At 41.8% G+C, this 26,660-nt stretch overlaps 2 protein-coding genes across 2 annotated transcripts; both read left to right on the top strand.

Moving 5' to 3' along the window:
* The first annotated feature begins 16,176 nt into the window (after positions 1-16,176).
* Positions 16,177-19,172, top strand: LOC122145544. The gene is made up of 2 exons (XM_042759372.1): positions 16,177-16,419; positions 17,071-19,172. Exon 2 carries the CDS (start codon positions 17,334-17,336, stop codon positions 19,059-19,061), a length of 1,728 nt encoding a protein of 575 aa, XP_042615306.1. The 5' UTR covers positions 16,177-16,419; positions 17,071-17,333; the 3' UTR covers positions 19,062-19,172.
* On the top strand, positions 19,094-24,441 carry LOC122145514. Its single transcript, XM_042759270.1, has 2 exons — positions 19,094-23,682; positions 24,333-24,441. Exon 1 carries the CDS (start codon positions 19,094-19,096, stop codon positions 23,357-23,359), a length of 4,266 nt encoding a protein of 1,421 aa, XP_042615204.1. The 3' UTR covers positions 23,360-23,682; positions 24,333-24,441.
* The last annotated feature ends 2,219 nt before the right edge of the window (positions 24,442-26,660 follow it).

The following is a 26,660-nucleotide window of genomic DNA, read 5'->3' as shown; positions in this document are numbered from 1 at the left end:
TTTCATTGACAATGTGACTTTTAAAAAAAAGATATTGAAAAACTGCAATGTACCCATTTTTTTTTCACTACTTTCTCTTGCCTAATAAAGAATGGCTAATATATAATGTATTTGTTAAGTATTCTCTCAAGAAGAGAATCCATTCTCTCCCTGCTCTCCCGTGCTCTTCTCTCCTCTGTCTCTCTCTGGAGTTTGATGTCCTCCCTGAGCAGCTCCACCAGCCTCCACTCACTCCCTCACCTGTCCCAGGACACTTGCAATCCTAAGGCAAAGCAAATAAACCATCCCTGTTAACAACAACAGTGCAAAGAATATCAGCAAAAATGTGTGTATTATCTTGCTTGCTTTGTCTTTCCCCATCAGGCTCATTTTCTCCAGAATAGTACTAAAACAAGAGAAAATGGAAACACTTTTGAAAAATATAAAGACAGGTTTGCAATATTAACATTGTGTCAAAATATGACACAGTAGGACATGCATACAAAATACTGAAGTGCTATAGTTTGGTTAAAACATTTCTAGCCATTTGAATGAGCACTACAAAAACCCAACAAAGGAAACACTATTGCCTTATATAGTGGTTGTTTTCTTGTTTATGGGCTTTGTGTAAAAAAAATAAAATAAAAATAAACACTGTCTTTTAACACTTTCGCTAGGTATTTGAGTAAATGAAAACACAATACTTACAGTTCAATGTGAATCCCCCACAGAACTCTCAAAATCCATGTTCTTTGAATATAAACACCATCGTCATCTGCACGCAAGATATTCTGGGATATGGTAGGGTGAGAAGTGTCCATCAGATGTACACTTCATTTTCCTGGGAAACGGAGTGTGCATTTGACGTCGCTTGTGAATTACATCAGCCTTCGTTGCGCCGCAGTGATGCAATCAACCTTGGAATAAGATCTTCGGAGGGTGCACCCTTCACAGCTGCTCATTTGTTTTTTGATTGTGGTGTTCCAACAAATTATGGGTTGACTTGAGCACCTATATTTCTAACCTTACAAATGTGTCCCATACCTTTGTCCTCAAAGATGTTATTTTTTATTATGAAAATCCAAAGCTATTATCTACTGAATATGTTGTTAATTTTCTTATACTGAATGCAAAATTCTTCATTCATAAGCAAAAATGGCTTAAATCTCCTTTGTCTCTCCCCCTTTTTCTTGTTGAATTGAACTCTCTTCATCTCTTTAGACTTACAAATAACAAAAAGAGTGGTAAATTTTTTATGTATTATGACAACTTTTCTAAAAGAATGTAAGTTTATTTTTGCACTTTTATGTATTGATAATACTATAATTTGGCATGCAAATCCAGAATATTTGTTTTCTGTTCTTATTTTTATGATTGCTTTTTGTTGGAATATATTTATGTCTCGCTTCCCTGTTTCTGTAAGTTTTGCAATAAAAAAAGGAGCGTGCATCCTGAATTGGGACAGCTTACGTTGTGGTTCTGTGACTCAGTCGCACTTCAAATGTGCACCCCAGAGTCCACGCACTTCAGTTTGGGACGGGGGAAGGCCCAAGATGGCGCCTTGTTAAGACGAAGTTTTCAGAGCTCCTGACCAAACTTTACAGAGTCAGAAAGTCTATCAGTATTAACGTATTATTTCGCTACATTTACTAGATTAGATTTCAGTACATTCAATTAAGAGCATAAATATGCTATTTGACTAACGCAAAGAGCGATCAGACATTGTCGACATCAGTATGGATGTCCACGATTATGCTTCACCTGCTGTAAATGAGCTAGATCCCTGCATAACTTCATTCCCTGTCACTCCTAGCAAGCCACCTGCTCACAAAAAAGGTAAATCTCCAAGTCCAACTGAGCAGGCCGGCTCTGCCATAATTTCTACACTCTCCTCGTTGATCAATACTCAGTCTGACGCACTTGAAGGAATGATTAGCTCCAATGCGCTTAAGATAGAAGGGCTGAAGAAAACGGTAGACTTTGTATGTGCCGAAGTACAAGATCAAAAAAGATTGTGAAAGATGTAGATTCTGTAGTGTAACCAACAGAACACTAGAGGGCACTCCTGTGCAGAAAAAGGTTATAGGGGGTAATGGGGGAAAAGAAGAATAAATGGATGTTCAATAACAGAGCTGTTTGCGTGTCCTGATGTTTCACCTCCGAGTTTAAGATATAACCATCTGTTACATGGTGTCAGAAATGGTTTCCACAACCTGGAAAGAATGAAATAAGGAATTGAGGGAGAAAAGAATGCGATGTTGCACACGGACTGCAAGAAAAAAAAGGGAATTGAAACAGTGCTCAAGTGCAATTGAGAACGGGCCAGTAAAAAAAAAAAAAAAGAAAACGATCATCGGAGCAGTGCGCTCGAGATTAAGAGTAAGTGAACAGTCAAAATATGGATCAGATATTTTCACTGACACCTCCGTGAAGTTTCAACTTCGACGAGCCTAGTTCATGGCCACAGTGGATGCGCCGCTTTGAACGATTCAGAGTAGCATCGGGCCTTGCAGAAAAACCCTCCGCCTACCAGGTAAACTCTCTTCTTTACATTATGGGGGAGAAAAGTGACGATATATTAAATACGTTACCCCTAAGCGAGGAAGAGAAAAAGAGTTATGAAGAAGTCAAGAAGGCTTTAAGTGAGCACTTTATCGGCAGACATAATGTTATTTATGAGAGAGCGAAATTCAACAGCAGATTTCAACAGCCTGGCGAATCAGCAGAGAGTTTTATCACGGACGTGTATAAGCTCGCGGAACACTGCAGATATGGCGACCTTCATGAGGACATGATCAGAGACCGTATTGTAGTGGGCATAAGAGATGCAAAGCTCTCAGAGAGACTGCAACTAGATCCAAATTTGACATTGGATAAAACAATAACTCAGGTCAGACAAAATGAGGAAATAAAACGTCAGCAGCCAATAATAAGACGAGAAAAGTCTGAAGTAAAAGAAGTTAACGTTGATGCAGTCGTAACAAAGAGAACATCTAAAGCAAAAATGACATTACAAAAGGCAGAGGGGACAGTGCAGAGAACGCAAAGTTTTTACAATGCGACTCCTAAAATAAAACAGATGGATTCTTGCAAGCAATGCGGAAAAAGTCCACAAAACCCATGGAAATTGTGTCCAGCTAGAGAAGCGGAATGCAGAAAATGCAGAAAAAAAGGACATTTTGCTACAGTATGCCGGTCAGTTCAAAGACTCGAAGCGATCGTTGACAGTTCATATGATGAGTCTGCATTCTTGGGAACAATCCAGACCCAAAAACAAGAGAATATGTGGCAACAGAAAATACTGGTGAATAAAGAACCAATCACCTTTAAAATAGATACAGGTGCAGCAGTCACAGCTATTCCAGCATCTTTGTATTCAGCTGAAAAGCAAGGGAAACTCAAAGATTCCAAAAAGAAGATCCTGGGACCTAACAGTACTCCATTGAAATTTGCGTCGATCTCACACGGTTGAACGAGAATGTGTGCAGAGAAAGACACATACTGCCAGCTGTGGATGAGACTTTAGCACAGCTAGAGGGAGCAGCTGTGTTCTCCAAATTAGATGCCACATCTGGGTTCTGGCAAATACCCTTGCATGAAGACTCCGAGCCTCTAACAACATTCATTACACCCTTTGGGAGATACTGCTTTCGGCGTCTTCCTTTTGGGATATCTTCAGCCCCGGAGCATTTCCAGCTCAGGATCTCTCAGATCATTGCAGGAACGACTGGAGCTCTTTGTCATGCAGACGATGTCCTAGTGTTTGGAAAAGATCAAAAAGAACACAATGAGAGACTGTGTGAGGTGCTGAAGAAGTTTGAAGAAGCAGGACTAACACTGAATGATAAGTGTGTCTTTGCTGTTGATAGAGTGAAGTTCCTAGGCCATACCATAAGTGCTCAAGGGATCGAAGCAGACGAGGACAAGATTAAAGCCATCCTCAAACATGCCTGAGCCAGAGAACGTGGAAGGTGTGAGACGTTTCATGGGAATGGTTAACTACGTCGGGAAGTTTTCACCTCATTTGCCGACTCTCACGAAGCCACTGAGAGACCTTTTAAGAAATGACAACACCTGGACATGGGATGCACAGCAGAAAGAAGCGTTTGCAAAAGTAAAGAAAGAACTCAGCTCACCAGCTATACTAGCACAGTATAGTCCGAACAGTGAGACTATAGTTTCAGCCGACACTTCATCTTATGGTCTAGGCGGGGTGCTCATGCAGAAACAAAAAAATGGTGAGTGGAGGCCTCTCGTATATATCTCAAGGAGTCTAACCCCCACAGAGACACGATATGCACAAATTGAAAAAGAAGCTCTTGCGACAACATGGGCATGTGAGCGACTCAGTGCATATTTGCTTGGATTGGAATTTACAGTGCAATACCGACCACAAACCCCTAATATCACTGTTGGGCAACAGACCAATTGCTGATTTACCTCCAAGAATTCTTCGTTTCAGACTGAGGCTGCTCAGATACAAGTACAACATCATGTAAGTTCCAGGAAAACAACTGGTCACGGCAGATGCGTTGTCACGAGCGCCATCGGGACCTGAAAAATCATTTTGGAGGATGAGTGCAGAGTTTTTGTGGATCTCATAGTTCAACAAATCCCTGCAACAAAAACAAAACTGAAACAGATTCAGGAAATGCAGAATGAGGATCTAACCTGCCAACAACTAAGACAGTATACACAAAAAGGATGGCCAGACCATCAGAAAACGGTGTCGGAACATCTCGTGCCATACTGGTCTCATAGGGCAGATATCCACCTGGCAAACGGTATCCTACTGAAAGGAGAACGAATTCTGATTCCAAAACCCATGCAGAGAGAGATGCTCGAAAGACTTCATCAAGGTCACCAAGGAATGACGAAGTGCATTGCAAGAGCACAGCAATCTATATGGTGGCCAGGTGTTATAAGAGATGTAAGAGAGTTAGTGGAGAGATGCGACATCTGCTGTCAGCATTCCCAGCAGAAAACAGAGCAATTGATGCCAACACCTTTACCAGCGAGACCCTGGCAACGAGTCGCAGCTGATATCTTCCAATGGGAAGGAGGACATTATCTGGTGGTGGTTGACTATTTCTCGAGATATATTGAAGTTGCAAACTTGCCAAAACTCATAACAGCAACAACAGTGGAGAGGCTGAAGGTCATCTTTGCCAGGTTTGGAATCCCTGAAACACTGGTGACAGATAACGGTCCACAGTTTGCGTCATGCGAGTTCGCAGAGTTTTCCCGAGACTATGACTTCAAACATGTCACAAGCAGTCCACGTTACCCCCAGAGCAATGGAGAGGCAGAGCGAGCGGTGCGTACAGTAAAACAAATGCTGAGAAAGAACCAAGACCCTCAGAGAGCTCTTTTGGCCTACAGATCGACTCCATTAGCTCATGGGATCTCACCTGCAGAACTCTTGATGGGGAGAAGAATAAGGTCAACAGTCCCAAGTTCCACCTAAATCTCTCACCCCAAGATGGCCTGACCTGAAAGTGTTCAGAAGAAAAGATAGGATGTTAAAAGAGAAACAACAGGAAACATTCAGATCTAGACACAGAGCGAAAAATCTACCAGTCATCATACCTGGACAGAAAGTGTGGATCAGGACATCGAAAACCACTGGAACGGTCCGGGGGAAGCAGCAAAGCCAAGATCGTATCAGGTAGAAACAGAGATGGGAACACTGAGAAGGAATCGAGCTCATCTTACTGTTCTTCCAGAACCAACTCAGCAAGAGGTCAACGTTACAGTGACAAGGTCAGGTAGGATTTCCAGTCCACCAGAAAGAATGGACTTATAAGATGAATTAGCATAGGTAGACCTGCTGTCAAGAAAAGGGCAGAATAACCCCTTCAGCAGAGTCAGGAATGCCCAGGTAGTCTACCCTGGCTTCCAGCTTAAGAAAGAAAGTTCAATGTTATGTTATTGAGATGTTTGTTCCCTGGAAAAAAAAAAAAAGAGAATATATAACCATGGGGATATAAGTATGTAGAATAATAATAATGAGATTTTTTTGAGACTAAAAGGGGGGGATGTAGTGTAACCAACAGAACACTAGAGGGCACTCCTGTGCAGAAAAAGGTTATAGGGGGTAATGGGAAAAGAAGAATAAATGGATGTTCAATAACAGAGCTGTTTGCGTGTCCTGATGTTTCACCTCCGAGTTTAAGATATAACCATCTGTTACAGATTCCAGGCTTATAGATCAAGAACGTCTCACGAGCATCTGGGAAACACGCATTTCTGATCTGGAGAGATACTCTCGCAGGTGGAATTTGAGATTGTTTGGAGTGCCTGAGACTTTCAAAGAAGATATCAGATCCGAGGTCATTCGAATCTGCAGCAAGACTTATCCCGAGGCCAAGAGCAAGTACCCTGATGTTGTTGACACTGTGCATCAGTTAGAGAAGAGAGGTGACAACACAAAACCTCACGCCGTTATCATGCAGTTCACCTCACGGGTTATCCATGATGCCTTATGGAAAGCTGCCAAGAAATCCCAGTTTCTCAAAGACAACAAGTCAAGTCAAGTCAAGTCTGCTTTATTGTCAATTCTTCCACATGTACAGTACATACATACAGAGAATCGAAATTGCGTTACTCTCAGACCCCCGGTGCATACAGATAACACTAACAGTAGAGCCTAAAAATCTAGATCAAATATAAAATATAAGATAAAACTATACAATAAGGGAATGTAAAAAAGACATAATAGAAAAAAATAAAATAAAAATAAGGTTAAATAAAAGCAGCGCAAGGCACATGGCAAATAGAGTGCAAACCAGTGAACAAACAGTGCAGATAAAAAGATTTTTAGTGCATAAAAAAATAGCTTATTCAGTCTGATTAAAAGTGACAAAGTGACAAAGGGCTCAAGAGCAGCTATTTTATTAAACTGACTGATGAGGTGGTAGAATGATGTCAGTTCCATGGTGAATGAGGTAGTGAGCAGACCACTGCTGCACAAAGTGACTGGTGCATGACATCGTATGTTAGAGGGAGGGGGGGTGGAAGGACCTGGGGATGTGGGACCTGGGGGGGGGGGGTTCATAGTTCAGTGGTGCCTGAGGCAGAAGAGGGACGGGGGGGCAAGTTCGGGAGCGAGTTCAGCTTCCTGACAGCCTGATGGATGAAGCTGTCCTTCAGTCTGCTGGTCCTGGCCTGGAGACTTCGCAGTCTCCTCCCTGATGGCAGCAGACTGAAGAAGCTGTGTGACGGGTGAGTGGGATCACCTGCAATGCAGAGGGCTTTTCGAGTGAGATGGGTTCCATAAATGTCCTGGAGGGAGGGGAGAGAGACACCAATGATCTTCTCAGCTGCTCTTACTATGCGTTGCAGAGTCTTCCGGCAGGACGCGTTGCAGGCGCCATACCACACAGTGATGCAGCTGGTCAGAATGCCCTCGATGGTGCCTCTGTAGAAGGTGTACATGATGCGGGGTGGGGCTCTGGCTCTCCTCAGTTTGCGGAGAAAGTAGAGACGCTGCTGTGATTTCTTGGACAGTGCTGCGGTGTTGTCGGTCCAGGAGAGGTCCTCTGTGATGTGCACACCCAGGAACTTGGTGCTGCTCACTCTCTCCACAGTCGCACCGTTGATGGTCAGAGGAACATGCTGAGTGTGCGCTCTCCTGAAGTCAACAACAATCTCCTTCGTCTTCTCCACGTTCAGAGAGAGTTTGTTGTCACTGCACCACCCGGCCAGGCGGCTCACCTCGCTCCTGTAGTTTGTCTCATCTCTGTTGCTAATGAGACCCACCACAGTCGTGTCATCCGCAAACTTAATGAAGAGGTTGGAGTTGTGTGACGGTGTGCAGTCGTGGGTCAGCAGAGTGAAGAGGAGGGGGCTCAGCACACATCCTTGGGGGGGCCCAGTGTTCAGTGTGATGGTGCTGGATGTGTTGCTGCCGACACGTACTGCCTGAGGTCTTCCAGTCAGAAAGCCCAACAGCCAGTTGCACAGCGAAGTGTTGAGCCCCAGCTCGACCAGTTTGTGAATGAGCTGTTGAGGGATGATTGTGTTGAATGCTTAACTGAAGTCTATGAACAGCATTCTGACGTATGAGTCTTTTTTCTCTAGATGTGTGAGTGCTGAGTGGAGGGTAGTTGAGATGGCATCATCGGTCGACCGGTTGGACCGATATGCAAACTGGAATGGGTCCAGGGAGGGGGGGAGGGCAGACTTGATGTGGTGCATGACTAGCCGTTCGAAGCACTTCATGAGGATTGGGAGTAAGTGCAACAGGACGGTAGTCATTGAAGCAGGATGGAGATGGCTTCTTCGGGACTGGAATGATGGTGGTAGCTTTGAAGCATGTGGGAACAACAGCCTGACTAAGTGAGATGTTGAAAATGTCTGTGAAGACATCAGTGAGTTCTGCTGCACAGTCTCTCAGTACACGCCCAGGAATGTTGTCAGGACCCGGAGCTTTGCGTGCATTGATCCTGCTGAAGGATCTCCTCACGCTGTCCGGGGTCAGCATCATCACCTGGTCACTGGGAGGAGGTGAAGTCTTCTGTGCAGTGGAGCTGTTTTGTGCCTCAAAGCGAGCGAAGAAGGTGTTCAGCTCGTTCAGCAGAGAGATGTTGCTGTCACAGGTCCGCTGTGGGGGCTTGTAGTCCGTAATGGTCTGTATCCCCTGCCACAGGCTCCGAGTGTCTCTGCTGTCACTGAATTGATGGGCTATCCTCCTGGAGTACTGTCTCTTAGCCTCTCTGATGCCGCGGGATAGGTTGGCCCTGGCTGTTCTCAGGCCCCCCTCGTCTCCAGCTCTGAAGGCAGCGTTTCCGCATCTCCAGGAGTCTGTAGACTTCCCCTGTCATCCACGGCTTCTGGTTGGCCCGGACAGTAATGTTTTTTGTGACTGTTACATCCTCAATACACTTGGTGATGTAGGCAGTGACAGTCTCCGAGTACTCCTGGAGGTCAGTGGAGTTATTGTAAGTGGCAGCCTGCTTAAACATATTCCAGTCAGTTGTATCAAAGCAGTCCTGAAGAGCGTCAGACAACCCTTCTGGCCACACTTGAATCTGTTTCTGAACTGGTTTAGCGACTTTAACGAGCGGTCTGTATGCAGGCATTAGCATGACAGTGATGTGGTCTGAGGCACCGAGGTGGGGGAGGGGGAGGGCTTTGTAAGCTCCTCTCTGTGTGGTGTAAACAAAGTCTAAAATGTTATTACCTCGTGTTGGAAAGTTAATGTGTTGGTGTATTTTTGGAAACACACTCTTTAAGTCAGCATGGTTGAAATCCCCAGCTATGATGAGAAAAGCATCGGGGTGTGCTGTCTGCTGCTCGCTGATGTGCTGGTACAGTTCATTTAGTGCATCGTTCCTGTTGCTGTTGTTGTTGTTCGGGGGAATGTAAACCGAAACGAGCAGTATGGCAGTATATTCTCTCGGCAGATAGAACGGCCGGCACTTAATAATCATAAACTCCACCAGGGGTGAGCAGTGTTTGCAGATCACAACAGCATCACGGCACCACGTGTCATTGATGTAAACACAAAGCCCGCCGCCGCGGGTTTTTCCTCCCGCGACGCGAGCTCTGTCTGCTCGATAGCACGTCAGCTGGTCGAGCTGAATGGCGCAGTCCGGAACACTGTCGCTGAGCCATGTTTCCGTGAATACAAACACACAACAGTCTCTTACAGTCCTCTGAGTTGAACGTAGTAATCGGATGTAGTCCAGTTTATTGTCCAAAGAGCGTACGTTAGCCAGTACGATGGTGGGGATAGATGGCTTGTGTGGGTTAGCCGTTAGCCTAGACCGGATACCTCCGCGCTTACCCCTCTTCTGCTTCCTCTCACGCCGCTTGTGGCGCCTCCGCTGTGGGCGAGATGCAGTAGTGGGGGTCGGTGATGATGTAGGCCTCCGGAGCAGTCCGAGGGCCCACAGCTGTTCCGCGTGTGCGGAGTATAACTCTAAAAATGTGCCTCTGCCGACATCCAGCAGAAACTCATGACTGTATGCGCGCTTAAAGACAGATAGACGCGATGACGACGTACAAAAACACTGCGACTCACAAGACAAAAAACACGAAAACACCGTTCTGTCGGGACAGAGAGAAGCCGCTGCGTGTGGACGCGCCGCCATCTTCCTGCACTTCGCAGAGGATCTGACTTCGCTGGACTGGGAGAGACGGAAGAGCTTGTGGCCGAGAGTGAGAGAAGCGAGGGCTGATGGAAAAATGGCCTATTACATCGGAGCCTGTGTGTTCATTGAAGGTGTGGAGATTACTTTGTGAGTTCCATCACGAGGATTGTGTACCCTTTTCTAAGATGGTGACTGTTAACTGTCACTATGGGATTTTAACTATCATCGTATTACAGCTGGACCTTCAAACTGATCATTTAAATTGGTCAGTTAAGCTCTGTTCATCTCAGCTTTCTTCTCATCTATCAATCAGTTTTGACTTTTTGCCTTTGTTCTGAATCATGTTAAATGCTGTTCATTGCTGTTTGTTTATCAACGCCAGGGGTCTAAGAAACAATGTAAAGCGCAAAGCCCTCTTTTTGTTTGTTAAAAACCATAGATCAGACTTCTGCTTTTTTCAAGAAACCCTTTCCACACAGGATGATGTTAAATTTTGGAGGTCCCAGTGGGGCAGTGATGTACGGATGTCACACGGCACAGAGCGATCAGCAGGTGTCACCATTTTAAAAAATAAGTTTGCTGGTGAGATTCTGCACTTTGTCAGTGATCCCAAGGGTCATTTTATCTTATGAGTGGTTTCACTTGGTCAGACCATCTCGGTTTTACTAAATGTGTATGGGTAAAATACTTCTATAGAAAAATATCACTATAATGGACACGATCAGTGAAAATATACAGTACTGATTAAATAAATACCCCAGTGCTGTTCTTCTTTTAGGTGGGGATTTCAGTATGGTTTTAAATAGTGATTTAGATAGATTTCCCCTAGAGCTGCTTCTGTAAGTCCAATTATGAATAATTTCATGTTGCGTTTTTATGTTGTTGATATATGGAGAGAAATATATCCACAGCAGAGACTCTATACGTAGAGCAGCAAGGACCGTTCTAAGCAGTCCCGAATAGATTACCTGCTCATTTCCCAAAGCCTCAAATAGTTGTAAATCAGTCAGCATTCATGCTACAGATTACAGATCCCAGTGCCGTCTCTCTTAGGATTTGTCTTTTAATCTTTTTCGTATTGGAAATTTAACAATTCTCTTCTACTTTTAGAATAATATAATAAAAATATTAAATTATTGATTGAGCAGTACTGGAGAAGAGCTTTAGTGTTAGATTCATATTGTAGACAAGTGCTTATATTAGATCTAGACAAAAATGGCTGGAGGAGGGAGAATGTAACATATTTTTTCAGATTAGAAAAGAGTTGCCTAAGTACTTCACTAACTGAAACTCTTAATACTGAGGGGACAGTCAATAATAATCCTCACTCAATTGCACATTTCTGTGCTAAATTTTACAGTAATCTGTATAAAAAAAAAAGCAACCCGTACTTTTCACATCTCCTCATTTTGGATACATATACTGTTGATAGCAGACTATAGATACTGCCTCTTTTAATTTAAATCTAGATTTAAATCTAGAAACCTCTGTGAAAACACCTGCCCTAATAAAGTGCGGGGGACGAATTTACATTTTATAAATATTAAATATTTATTAAATATTAAAAATGCAGCTAACGTAGTTCAACACAAATCATTATAAACAAAGGTGCCTGTTCTCTTTCGTTCTTGCTGTTTGATTGGCAAAAGTTTAAAGCATGTCGAGGTATCTTGTCTTTTTTTATGCTATCTGACTAAAAACTATTCATACTTTGAATTATTATTACTGTACGTGTATTTATTTAAAAATGTAGAGTGTCTTAAAAATAATTATCACAACACTGGTAAAACAGGCTTATACTGGTTTTCTCATCCTCCGAATTATACTTATCAATCCTGTTTTTATTATCATTATCATTCAAAAAAATTAATAAATTCAAAACAGAATTAGAAAAGAATTCTATTTTAAATAAGACAACAGTAGTGTTTACAACAGCAAAACCACCATACCCTGTAAACTCAATAATAATAATAATAATAATAATTCAGTTTCTAATTCCAGAGTAATTTAGAGGTGCAAAAAAATAATAATAATTCTTAAACATTTAAACTTAAAATGGTCTTTTCTGTTCTGTGTTCCTTTTTCAAACCTGTGCCATGGCATTTGCTGCTATCAGTACAGAAGCATCTGTTTTGATGCACATATCAGCAAGGTGCACAGCCCTATTAAAAGCCGTGTTCCATGTGCCTCTTTTATACTTCGAGCACCTGCCCTTCCAAAGGTCTCTGCACGGCCCTGATGAGCATGTGTTCCTTGATGAAATGAAAATATAATTTGCATACTGTATGTACACTGATACATTTAGCTAAGTACTTATGCATATTTATTCAGAATGTGTCAAACCAATTTTATGAAGCATGTAGGACAAGATGAATATGAATATGTCAGCAGCCGGAACAATTACAGAAATCAATGAATTATAAAAATAAACAATAAATAAACATCTGCTTGAAATTATAGATTAATGCTCCTACCTTGTTGTTGTTTTTTTCTCCTCATGTGTTACGTCCCGGTAAGGGAGTCTCGTCCAGGACAGTTTAACATCACTCAACCCCAGAGAGGACTGCAGCTAAAACACACCGACAGCTATTAAAGCAGGTTTCATTTAGTGTAACCAGACTGGCCTCGTCATGTGACACACAGCAGCCACAATAGCACTTTATAACTGATATAGGCTTATGTTTTATTTATTTTTTCCTTTTTATTTGAAATATTTCCAAACGTGTTAACTATATTGTGAAATCCCTGCTGAAAAAATAAATAAATAAATAAATAAAAAACAGCCTAAACTGGTTGGCTGGTTTTAGCTGGTTTAAGTTAGAAGTAGTTGATTTTTGCTGGTCTTCCAGCCTGACCAGCTAAGGAAGTGGCCAAAACCCCTCTAAAACCAGCCTGCTGACCAGCTTAGACCAGCCAACCAGCTTAGGCTGGTTTTAGCTGTTTTTGTTGTTGTTGTTTTGTTTTTTTTTTCAGCAGGGATATCTCGATTTTCAAATATGCATAAGTAAATGCATTGTGCACCTTTATAGATTATGTTAGTTGAGCTATAATGGCAGATAGGCAAAGTAGCCTAATAGTGTAATCTATTAACTACGCATAAAAATAAAAACCCATCGTTTTACTTAAAGGGTTAGTTCACCCAGAAATGAAAATTCTGTTATTAGTTACTCATCCTCATGTCGTTCCAAACCTGTAAGACCTTCATTCATCTTCAGAGCACAAATTAAGATATTTTTGAATGAATCTAAGAGCTCTCTGACCCTCCATATACAGCAATGATATTACCACGATCAAAGCACAGAAACGTAGCAAGGACATCGGTAAAATAGTCCATGTGACATCAGGGGTTCAACCGTAGTTTTATGAAGCTACGAGAATACTTTTTATGCGCAAAGAAAAAAAATAATAACAAAATTTATTCAGCAGTTCTTCTCCCTGAGTTACTGTCTACCGCTAGTTTAGAGAGTACCCCAGACCGTAATCAATGTAATCAGTGTTGTTTACGTTCAGCATGCATGCACTATCTTCTGAATGTAAAAAACGGTGAGATTCGATTGATTTAATTCGATTTCGATTTCGATTGATCTTAATTCGATTTCGATTTCGATTGATCTTAATTCGAGTTCTGAAGATGAACGAATGTTTTATGGGTTTAGAACGACATAAGGGTGAGTAATTAATGACAGAATTTTCATTTTTGGGTGAACTATCCCTTTAAATACCAGATATTTGTGTCATGCCATAAAATAATTTTAATACGACTCTCAAAAACTCCCATTAAAATCACTGAAGCTGTTTACAATGTGAAATGAATATCCTACTTACATTCGTACGCACATCTGCACTTTGTTGTTTCTGATGAGAGCAGAATTTAGTCTGCAAATGCGTGCACTGATCAAAACACTGGTGTTCCACCGATGACTCATCTGATCGCCTCTGATTGGTTATTGCTTTCATAAGCTCAACATAATCATATGTAATTGGTTTTAATGCACATCGCTGTAAAAACGCATCTGTCTCTGTGCAAGTCAGCGAACGCAGATTTGAATGTAGTGATATTTTACTTTTTTTCCATTACTTGGCAAAAACTGTCCATCATCAGACTCAGTACTGCAGCGACATATGAAGCACAACTCACTCACATATGAGTCACTTTGAAACAAATCAGCTTTCTGCTGGTCAACACCGCAAATTTGTGAACTTTATTATAATGACTGGAATCTGCCGTGCAGTGTTGCCAACTTAGCAATTTTGTTGCTAGATTCAACAACTTTTCAGTCTACCCTTGCAACTTTTTTCCCCAAAAGCACCTAGCAACAAATTCAGCTATTTTTTTAATTTATTTGGCAACTTTTAGCAACTTTTGAAAAGTGACTCAAATTATAAAAAAGACATTAATTTTACCTTTAAATCACACAAAAAAAAGAAGAAATCATAGAACAGCTAACCAGCCAAGCAGCACCTCACCCTGGAGAGAGATGTCTAGCAGTACACACATCACATGTGGATCACTATAGTTCAATAATAATTGTTCATTTATGATAGACCTTGTTATTAGTTTGTACAAATAATTGTTGCTCAGTTAGGAAAGATCTGTAGAAAAATGGAAAAAGTAGGCAAATTTTCTGCCAGGACATTATTTGTGAAGTTTACAGACATTTCCTGTTACCCTACACAAAATGCAAAGCATGATTTAAAATAGAGGTAAAATGCCTGTGAAAAATTGACTTTTCTTAGAGTGTGACATACAACAACAAACAAACTAATGCCTACAACTATTACTAGACTGCTCAGAATGTGTAGTTTTACTAAATAAAATGTAATTGTTCAAAAATGTGTAACTGTCCAATAATTCAAGGTTGAATTTAAATATAAAAATATCTCATTATAAAAAATTTTTGTATTTATATTACATTTACAAATATATTTTAAATTTTTATATTATTTTTCCAAACATATCTAAAATTAACATATTTCAAATAATTGTGTATTCTACACAATGACGCAATTTTGTATCAAGTAATGATATCACAAGGTCATTTATGGTGCTTTTACACTGCGTGGTATGACTCGGCACGGCTCAGTACTGCACGGTACGGCTTGGCTAGGTTTGCGATTCCACTGCAGTGTAGTATCGCTTTACAGTGAGCGGGATTATTTACATGTCATTATAGTTGCGCCGCCTCTACTGCCGCGACTCCTAAAAAACATTTTCATTCCGCATTGCCCCATCAAGCTCTCACTGGCTCCGCCCCTCTGCTATCAACAAGAGGAACGTCTATACTTCCTCAACAGACAACGAAACAGTCCCTTTTTCGGTTGTTAAAAAAGGTGCGCTCATTCTAAACAGTTGCATTCGATCCTTCACTGGCTCTGCTGATTTAAATCTAGCGGTTCTTTTGTGTTTGTGTCACAAGTTCAGTGACGCAGGTAGTGATGATTCTCTCTGACCAATCCGTGATCAGCAGAGTTTACACATCATGTTTTGGTAATGGTACGGTTCACTTGGAACCTCAACCGAGGTGGTACTAAAAAAAGTACAAGGTATCAGGTACTGTACCCAGTGGAAAAGCCACCAAAAGTGAACTATACAGAGCCGTACTGTGCCGTACCATGCAGTGGAAAAGCACCATTAACAATGTTTAGCAACAAATAAACCTGCCTTTAGCAACTTTTAACAACTGAAAATTAGTTGGCAACACTGCTGCCCGCGAAAACTCAACTGTACTTCCAATAAGATTCTAAAAAGAATCTGCACGAGGCTGAATCCAGCTTCTTATTGGCGCTATCCGTTCCACCTTAAAAATGCGATGCATCTGTGTTTCTTAGCTTCTTATTCACGCTCAATTTAGGGACCATAACTATTTGTGTCTCTTTTTCAGAGACGAACAACAAACTATTTTAAAATGTAAATAACACTGAGATAAGAGCGAAAACGGTCTGTTTTCATGACATGACATGAAAATTTGCATGGTAGCAGTCAAGGGCCCTGGGAATAAGACCCCAGTGAAACATTCAATGCACCCTCAAGGACAGCTGAGATATAGCTCCTCCAATAGGGCAATGAATGCAATAGCACAGTCTGTATGGTCACATATGTCTGTTGCGGCAAATCGCCCGTCACCCCGCCTTCTCTCATTAGTACCAGGTGAAATGAATAGCGCAATCTGTTGCGCGTGCCTGGGCTGTATAAAGCAGCGCACTGTTGTAATTATTGGTATGCACCGGGAATTGACGCTACGGCAGAGAGCAGTGGTGACTCAAAGAAAAATGAGTATTAGAGCTTGATATCAAACACTGTGCGGGAGCGGGTACTCACCAAAGAACTCTGAAGTGACAGCCGGTAAGCTGAAGCGCTGCTGGCTAAAGAACGCTGTGTGGTTCATGTGTGCTATAATAGTAACTGCTACGAGAGTGAATGAATGCAGCATTCAATTGCCGCGCTGTAGATTGCGGTATTGATTTGAGTAGCATATCTTCAATTCATAAGGTGTTTTTGTATAGTGGGTTAATAGGGTTTTGGTAATTCATGATTTGGATGGTTTAAGTACTATAAAATATTGCTTAAAATTCATTTGATAAATGTGTATACTAAAGACTTTAATGATCTGACTATGATTAAATATAAATTGTTTGATGATTAATTGCTAGATATGGTCAAAAGTACAGGTTATTTTATAGTCTTTTTGTAGTTAGAACCCAGTAAATTAAACTATACAAATCTGCCAAAGTTGTTAAATCTATTTATTCTGTACTTTAAAATGTAAAGTTAATGACATTTGAATGTGGTGTTATTGAGCTGTTTCATATCTACCAGCTTTAACTTCATGTGAGATCTAACAACTCCTATGTGAAATATTCATGTTTTAAATGGTTCATTAAGCTACTGATGTTCTGTGTAAAACAATTATAATTGAGTCATGTCAAAACCTGCTAATTTATGCATTTTATTGGGTTTGTTGGTGACTTACACTGTATGTTTATATCTTTAAAGGTTTTTCACCTACATAGCTTAATGCTATAAATAAATGGATGAAAGAAATTCACAAGGCCTAATCATTGAGTGGAATCCAGTTTAATTCTTCAAATAGTGAGACCTATCATCTTCAAGTGGGGGAAAGCGCACAGTTAAACAAAACACTTGACAGTGAAAAACCGCGACCAGGATTGGAGGATTTCGCCTGGAAGAAGGAAGGTAAACTGCTGTGGTGTCATCCCAAAGTGTGCATCATTATTCCGCTGTTCCAACTAGAGGGTATGGCAGAGGTAAAGCCATTGGAGCAGCTTAAAGCTGAAAGAACCAGTGCAAAAAGACTCTTCTCTCGGCTCGTCAATTCCATTTTAAGAACCCATATGGACATGGATGAGGAAGAGCTCAGAGAAAGCCTCAACAACCTTTCACTTCAAGCCACAAAAGTCATGGAGGCAAATGAGGATGTGGAGGCTGCTTTCATCATGGAAGGTGGGGCTGAGTTGGATGCAGAGGATGTGCCAGCATTAAGTTCACAACAAAAGGCTGACCTAGAGAAGACTGCAAGAGAATGTGATCAGAAACTGAAGGAGTGCAAAGATCTAATTCTGAAGACTCTCTGGACCAGTTTTGGGAATTCCCAAATGTCCCTGGCTTTCCAAGTGGCAGAGGCGGAATGTGACCGGGTCTTTTCTGTTCAACCTTGTGCGAACCTGGAAGCATATGATTTCATGTTGAGCCACCTGGGAGGACTGGTTAAAGCTGCAAGAGAAGCGCACATCCGGTGGAATCGTTGGACCCCTTCTGCTGAGCAAAAAGACTTTAACAGCCGTCTGAGGGAGCTTGAGATTTGTCTCCCCAAGCTGGTTTCCAAAAAATCTGAATTTATTCAAGCAAAATTCAAGCAGGATTCTGTTAGAGAAGCAGGTATAGCCTACAGTTCTCCAAGGCCAGCAATCAAGTTGAAACCTACTTCACTTCCCATGTTTGCTGGAAGCAAACGTGATTTTCACCGTTGGAGGAAGGAGTGGGAAGCTCTGCAGAGGCAAGGCGAACCAACTGGGTCAAAAGAGGTGAAGAAATTTCAGCTGCTGGATAGTCTTGATGATAAAGTGGCAAGAGAGTTTCGACTGAAAGCTTATAGTTCAGCAGAAGAGATATTCCGTGTCCTGGAGAATCGCTTTGGGAATAGAGCTGCTATTGCCCTCGAAATTGTGGAAGAGTTGCAAGCAATGCCACCAGCAAAAGGTCACCAAGCCAGGAAAATAGTGGAGCTGATTCAAACGGTTGAAAAGGCCCTGTATGACCTAAGTGAGCTTGGAGACACCGGTGCCATGAAGAATCCCTTGGTGACAAAATCCATTGAAAGCAAACTCCCGGAGTCACTAAAGAAGGAATGGCTGGTTTATATTGCTGGTGAGAAAAATGCTGTTGCACCGCACACTCGTTTTGACAAGCTCCTTGAATTTCTCAAAGGGCAAGAGGAAATATATGAGCAGCTGGAGCAGTTAAGAGAAGATGAACCGAGTAGGAAGGAGACCAGGTCTGACCTGAGGCATGCGAAGACAAGAGCCACCAAAGCGAGCAGTGACCCAGTAGGTTGTATTGTCTGTGGAGACAGTAAACACAAGAAGAAGCTGTATTTCTGCAGGAAGTTTAAGACCCTAAAACCTTCAGAGAGAAAGGATGTGGTAAGGAGGCTCGGAGCATGCAACAGGTGTCTGGAAATCCATGATCGTGGCGCATACTGCAAGACCACTTACCTGTGCAGAAATGTGGAATGCAAAGACCAACAAACCCCGAGCACCATTATTACCTGTGTTCATATGCTGAAATTAAAAGTAACCCCCAGAGAAGAACAAAGTCTGGCTTGGTGGGAGGCGGAAAGTGCACCGAGTCTCAGGAGGAGTTCCTCTCCAAGCTGTTACCTGAATTGGCTCAGCAGTGTCGAGATGCATTCTGCAATTCAGCATCCAGGACCTTCAACTCTGTGGCAAGTGAGGAGGGGCTACTAGCAGAAAGTGGTTTGCATGAATTTCCTGTCATCATGATGCTATTGGAAGTAACGGCCAATGCTGGACAAAAAGTTGGAACATTGATTGACCTGGCCTCGGATACAAATTACATCACTCATAAAGCTGCTAAGGAATTAAATCTTCGAAGCGAAGACGTCACTCTGGTGGTCCATGGAGTTGGTGGGATGAAGGTATCAGTTGAAACCAAGCGGTATCTGCTGAAGATCAGAGTTCGTACCCCCAGAGGTAGTCTTAAGTCACACCAGCTAGTGTGTTATGGGCTCAACAGTATTGCAGAGATCCACCGGCATGTGACGGCCAAGAAGCTGCAGAGAATATTCCCTGACATTCCACTGCATGAACTGGTAAGACCTCAAGAAATCCAACTCCTTATAAGCCACAAGGAAGGACAGCTGGTGCCCCAGAAGATTCGTGTAGTTGGAGATCTTGTCCTCTGGGATGGTCCTCTGGGGAAAACTATTGGAGGTAGTCACCCTGACCTTTTTGAAGAGCTTGCTGTAACTGCACATATGTCAAAAACTCATTTTGCACGTTCAATGAGGACTGCGGCAGTCAAGTACGAAGAGTTCACCAGTAAAAGTTCAGCTACTCGTCAGTCTCCTGTGTATCCTGCTGCTCAATCAAGCACAGCAGCCATCAAGCGAGATTTCCTGGAATGGTGGAAGTGGGACAGTATCGGAGCCGCTTGTGAGCCCAAGTGTGGAGGTTGTCGCTGTGGCAATTGCCAGCCAGGGGGCAAAGAAATGACACTTGCTGAAGAAAGAGAAATGGAAATGGTGAAAAATGGCTTAACGTATGTAAATGGAGATGAGCACTGTGAGGAACCACACTGGCATGCTGAATACCCATGGACAGAGGATCCAGCTTCCCTGCCAAATAACAGAAGGGCTGTCGAAGCAACATTCCTCAGGACAGAAAAACAGCTGGCAAAGGAACCAGAATGGAAAGTTGCCTATACAGCGCAAGTGCATGACATGGTCCATCGCAAAGCAGCAGTAAAGTTGTCAAATGAGGTGATTGAAAGCTGGACTGGGCCAGTGTGGTACATCAGCCACCTAATTGCTCCAAATCCTCACTCTGTCACAACTCCAGTTAGGCTAGTCTGGAACAGCAGCCAAAAGTTTCGAGGTTTGAGCTTGAATGACCTGCTGCTCAAAGGTCCAGATGTGCTCAACCCCATTCGTGCTGTCCTGTTGAGGTTTCGAGCTGGAGTCTTTGCTGCCTTGGGTGACATACGGAAAATGTATAACTCTGTCTGGCTGGAAGACCGAGAAGTCCATCTGCACAGATTCCTCTGGCGTGACTCTGGAGAAGATGAAATTGAAGAATATGCCATAACAAGGGTAAATATTGGAGACAAGCCAGCAGGCTGTATTGCTCAACTGGCCATGCGAGAGACTGCAAATCTACCCATATTCAGTCACCTTAAGGAAGAGCGACGTGTGCTGCAAGAAGATGCTTATGTTGACGACATCCTGACTTCCCACAACAGCATGGATCAACTGAAGGTCATCACATTGAATGTTGAGCAGATCCTAAAAGCTGGTGGATTCCACATAAAGCCCTGGGTCTACTCCGATCAAAGTGGGAGGAAAGAGTCCAGAGACAAGAATACTGAGCCAAAGACTATGTTCTTACCAAATCAGCTTACAGAAGATGACAATAAAGCCCTTGGCCTTGGATATACTATACAAGACGACAAGCTCCACATTATGATTGCTGTGAATTTCTCAAAGAAGAGAAGGAAAATGAGACTTGGCAAAGATTTATTAAAAGGGCAGGTGAGATCACAAGTGCCAAATCCACTCACCAGAAGAGAATTACTGAGTCAAGTCTCAGGGCTGTATGATCCACTAGGTTTGGTGACTCCGGCCAAACAAAAAAGTGCAATTTTGGTGCGAAGAGCCTTTCAAGAGGCCAAGGTTATCTACTGCCCAACTAAGGATACCTGGGATGCAGCTTTGTCGGAGGGTCTCCGGGAGGATGCAATCAAGCTTCTGGAAGAGTATGTGGAGCTGGGACAAGTAAAGTTCATCAGACCCCTGACACCTCTAGACACCGCCACTGAACCCATTGGTGTCACTTTCTCTGATGGCAGTGAACAGGCATATGGAGCTGTGTTGTATTTGCGTTGGAGCTGCAGTCAAGGTATAACTGTGAGGCTTGTTGAATCTAAGGCCAAACTAACCCCTCTCGACCATAAGGGCGATGCCGTAAAAGCAGAGGTGTGCGGAGCTGTCTTTGCTGCCCGATTAAAAAAATACTTCCAAAGACATTGCAGGGTCCCAGTTGAGAAGTGGTATCATCTTGTTGATAGTCAGACCGTCTTAGGAGCAGTGCAGCGTGAAAGTTATGGTTACCAAACCTTCTTCGCGAATCGAATTGGAGAGATTCAAGGCAGCACCAACGTCCAGGATTGGTGGTGGGTTCCAGGGCAAATTAATATTGCAGACATCATCACGAGAGGAGCTGGCCCAAAAGATTTGGGTGAAGACTCTGAGTGGCAGTCAGGTCCAAAGTTCCTCCGTTTATCAGTGAATGAGTGGCCAATTAAATCCGCTAAAGATGTTGCTGCTGCAGCCAGAGAAAACATCACTAAGATCCAGAAGAAAGCTTTTGTTGCCGCACTTACCAGGGCTCAATTGAAGAAACAAGAGGTGGAAGAAAATCAGAGTTTAATCCAGACGGAGCCGAGTAGACCACCTGGTGGAACAGTAGTTCAAGAGTTAATTGATGTGAAAAGATTCAGCAATCTAACACGGCTGATCAAGACGGTGGCATTGGTCTGGAGAGCTGGAAAGAAGTTTCTTCAAATCAACAAAATGGACAAACTAAAGTGGGAGGCGGTATCATCAGCTGGTATTATCACTCTCAAAGAAAGAGAAGATGCATTCAGGGACCTCTGCCTAGCAGTGCAAAAAGATGTTGTCTTCTCAAACACCACAATAGATCGACTGGTTGTCTACAGAGACATGGCAACTGGACTTTTGGTGTGCGGTGGCAGAGTTCAAGTCTTTCAGGAAGACTTCAAAACCGTTCCCCTTTTGCCCTTTGATGCCTGGATTGCAACCTTGTTGGCTTGTGAAGCTCATGACGAGGCACATGATGGAGTTGCGGGCACCTTGTTGAGGATGAGAAGGAAAGCATGGGTTTTGAGAGGAAGAAGAGTTGCCCAAAAAGTTGTTGACCGATGCATCTTCTGCAAAAAAGCAAAGGCCAGAGTATGTCAACAAGTTATGGGTAAACTACCTGAAGAGAGAACGAGACCTGCTGCACCATTTGAGTTCATAGCCATTGATCTGTTTGGACCCTACCAAGTCAAGGATGATGTCAAGAGAAGAGTGTCAATGAAAGTTTGGGGAGTTATCTTTTGCTGTATGGCAAGTAGAGCTATTCATGTAGAGCTGGCCAATACTCTTTCTACAGAGAGCTTTCTATTGGCATACCAGAGGTTTACGGCAGTTAGAGGTCATCCCCGAAAGGTCTGGTCAGACCCAGGAACCAATTTCATTGGTGCAAAACCTGTACTAAAGGATCTGTATGCTTTTCTGGAAAGTCAAAATAAAGCAACTTTAGAGGAGTATGCAGTTAAAAATGGAACACAGTTTGCCTGGAAAGTGCATCCAGCTGATTCACCACACCGAAATGGAGCTGCTGAAGCTGCAGTGCGTGTTACGAAGAAAGCTCTCCAAAGTCTTGAGAAAGGGTCGGACCTTACTTTCAGTGAGTTCTTAACAGCACTTCAACTAGCTGCCAATCTTGTAAACGAGCGTCCTATTGATGCAAGAGTTCAGAGCCGGGAAGGCTGCATACAATATGTCACGCCAAATTCACTACTGCTTGGTCGAGCCACACAGACAGGGGATTACAAGACATTCGACTTTGCCAACTACCCCTATAAAAGGCTGCGAGAGATACAAACCCAAGTCAATTGCTTTTGGAGATCCTGGAGCCAACTTGCTGGTCCAAACCTGTTTGTGAGGAACAAGTGGCATACAGCAGAGAGGAACGTTGCCGTTGGAGACATCGTGTGGCTATGCGATCAAAATGTGCTAAGAGGCCAGTTTAAGCTCGGAAGAGTCATCAGTATAAACTCTGATCCAAGGGGCATCGTAAGGGATGTAAATGTTCGGGTGTCTCCAAACTATTCTGTTCCTGTCCAGAATTCAACGGTCAAAGAATCTGTATCCTGTGAAGGGAAGAGGGTCTGTCAAGGTACTGTGCTGCATAGAGACGTTAGACGCCTTGTTGTTCTTCTTCGATCGAAGAGCAAATGAGGGTTGAGTAAAGGCTATAAAACGGCACGATTGCTAAGCTGTGCGATCTTCCAAGTGGACTATGAAAGGTCGAGTGGGAGGTGTTGCGGCAAATCGCCCGTCACCCCGCCTTCTCTCATTAGTACCAGGTGAAATGAATAGCGCAATCTGTTGCGCGTGCCTGGGCTGTATAAAGCAGCGCACTGTTGTAATTATTGGTATGCACCGGGAATTGACGCTACGGCAGAGAGCAGTGGTGACTCAAAGAAAAATGAGTATTAGAGCTTGATATCAAACACTGTGCGGGAGCGGGTACTCACCAAAGAACTCTGAAGTGACAGCCGGTAAGCTGAAGCGCTGCTGGCTAAAGAACGCTGTGTGGTTCATGTGTGCTATAATAGTAACTGCTACGAGAGTGAATGAATGCAGCATTCAATTGCCGCGCTGTAGATTGCGTTATTGATTTGAGTAGCATATCTTCAATTCATAAGGTGTTTGTATAGTGGGTTAATAGGGTTTTGGTAATTCATGATTTGGATGGTTTAAGTACTAGAAAATATTGCTTAAAATTCATTTGATAAATGTGTATACTAAAGACTTTAATGATCTGACTATGATTAAATATAAATTGTTTGATGATTAATTGCTAGATATGGTCAAAAGTACAGGTTATTTTATAGTCTTTTTGTAGTTAGAACCCAGTAAATTAAACTATACAAATCTGCCAAAGTTGTTAAAATCTATTTATTCTGTACTTTAAAATGTAAAGTTAATGACATTTGAATGTGGTGTTATTTAGCTGTTTCATATCTACCAGCTTTAACTTCATGTGAGATCTAACAACTCCTATGTGAAATATTCATGTTTTAAATGGTTCATTAAGCTACTGATGTTCTGTGTAAAACAATTATAATTGAGTCATGTCAAAACCTGCTAATTTATGCATTTTATTGGGTTTGTTGGTGACTTACACTGTATGTTTATATCTTTAAAGGTTTTTCACCTACATAGCTTAATGCTATAAATAAATGGATGAAAGAAATTCACAAGGCCTAATCATTGAGTGGAATCCAGTTTAATTCTTCAAATAGTGAGACCTATCATCTTCAAAATACAAAAAAAACAAATTTAAACAAAAAACTATACATATGTCCGTTTTTATGACAATATCTTGAAAATGGCACGATAAAAATGTCTAAATCTTTTCATGGTTAAAGACAATCACACTGGGTATAAACCTTTAGTGAAACATTTAACATTTAGGTCCATCTTCTAAATGGTACAGTAAACACGTATATATATTACTGTACCATTTAGAAGATGGACCTAAAAACTTGATATGTGAGAATACAGTTGCAATGATTACTGTATTGGACGCGCTATAAATCATTCACCAAAGGTTTATACCCAGTGTGATTGTCTTTAACCATGAAAAGATATATATATATATATATATATGTTTGTGTTTGTGTTTCACTATATATAGGTATATACCCATATATATTGTCTTTAATATATAAATATATATATATATATATATATATGTTTGTGTTTGTGTTTGGCCTATAAGTTTTTATTTATTTTGTTTCGAACAAGCACATTTGGTATACGCCCCCTGTGAAACTTTCAGCACCCCCTCAGAGACAACAACAATGCAATGGTTAATTCAGTTTAATTCACATTTATTTTGTATAATGCATTTCACAACACATATTGTTTCAAAGCAGCTATACAGAAAATGCAAATTTTTCTGTTACAAAACCAGAATAGTCTTTATAGGAGCTTGTATCAGGAAGAACAGTTGAAATTTAATTCAAATTGTAGTATTTACAAATACCAGATATGCATTCAAGCTAACTTTGTGTGCACTTTAAAGCAATGAAAATGCCATCATTTTGTATCTGGAGTCCTTACAGTGTAGGCGTCATCTACTCACAGGTGCTGGGTCATATGGAGTCTTCACAAGAGTCTAGATAAAAAAAAAAAAAAAAAAAAAATAATATAATATATATATATATATATATATATATATATATATATATATATATATATATATGCATTACTGTACTCAAAGAATGACACGTTCAATAAATTAGATTTCATGTTGACAGCCCGGTTTCACTATTATCTCAATGTTATTTGCATTTTAAAGGGGTCATATGACATTGCTAAAAAAGAACATTATTTTGTGTATTTGGTGTAATGAAATGTGTTTATGCGGTTTAATGTTCAAAAAACACATTATTTTCCACATAATGCACATTATTGTTTCTCCTCTATGCCCTGCCTTTCTGAAACGCGTTGATTTTTATACAAAGCTCATCGTTCTGAAAAGCGAGGTGTATTCTGATTGGCCAGCTATCCAATACATTGAAGTGAAAAGTGAAAGTCGTGACATTTGTCAAGTATGGTAACCCATACTCGAAATTGGTGCGCTGCATTTAACCCATCCAAGTGCACACACACAGCAGTGAGAAGTGAACACACCGTGAACACACACCCGGAGCAGTGGGCAGCTATATATCCAGCACCCGGGGAGCAACTGGGGGTTCAGTGCCTTGCTCAAGGACACTTCAGCCATGGTCAACCTTCTGGTTACAAGTCCAATTCTCTAACCATTAGGCCATAGCTGCCCCCAATTGTGATTGGCCCATTCCCTTAAGCATGTGTAGGAAATGTTACGCCCCTCACCATACTCTGGTGCCGTTTCCCGGCGCGATGAGACAAACCCAATAAAACCCATTACAAACGAGGCATTTGTTAGATCCAGTGGGGACATAATTTCTGATTATAATGACCTATACTGTCTTTTTACGTGTTGCGTTGCCACTACTCTACACTGCTTAATACTCATGTTTGAATCATCAGTGGCAAATTCTTTAAATAAGAAAAAGTACTTACAGGCTGTGAGTCAGAACAGCCGGCATTGTAGGCTACTCTCCAAGGTTAAGGAAGTAGTCCTCCATAAAATGCGCTGCACACATCTGAATATTTGGGTTGAACTGTTCTGTGACGCCCCCTTTTTCTGTCCGGGTTAATTTTATTTTGCAGAAAAAACTAAAAAATATATATTAATTTCTCATCTACTTGTTATACCTTCTTCACCTACTAAACCACTCTAACTTCTCCAATTTTTTTTGTTTTTCATCATTTTTCTGCTATCCGAAGTGCCAAAACATCATATGGGGCGACCGTCCAGCCTTGACTATTGTTAGGACAACTGGTTTAAAAACAGTTTAAATCAACTTGAATATATCCCTTTTCCTAGTTGGCATAATTTCAAACATGTTTTACATCCACTGACAAAACTATAAAGCATTTG

Source organism: Cyprinus carpio, chromosome A7 (genome assembly GCF_018340385.1).
Source record: "Cyprinus carpio isolate SPL01 chromosome A7, ASM1834038v1, whole genome shotgun sequence".
NCBI classification, from domain to species: domain Eukaryota; kingdom Metazoa; phylum Chordata; class Actinopteri; order Cypriniformes; family Cyprinidae; genus Cyprinus; species Cyprinus carpio.
Note: the sequence above shows the minus strand (reverse complement) of the source record. Positions and strands in the feature narration are given on the sequence as shown.

What these genes read in the sequence shown, in the direction of transcription:
- LOC122145544 (XM_042759372.1), top strand. Translation starts at nt 17,334, where the DNA reads ATGGCAGAGGTAAAGCCATTGGAGCAGCTTAAAGCTGAAAGAACCAGT.
- LOC122145514 (XM_042759270.1), top strand. Translation starts at nt 19,094, where the DNA reads ATGATGCTATTGGAAGTAACGGCCAATGCTGGACAAAAAGTTGGAACA.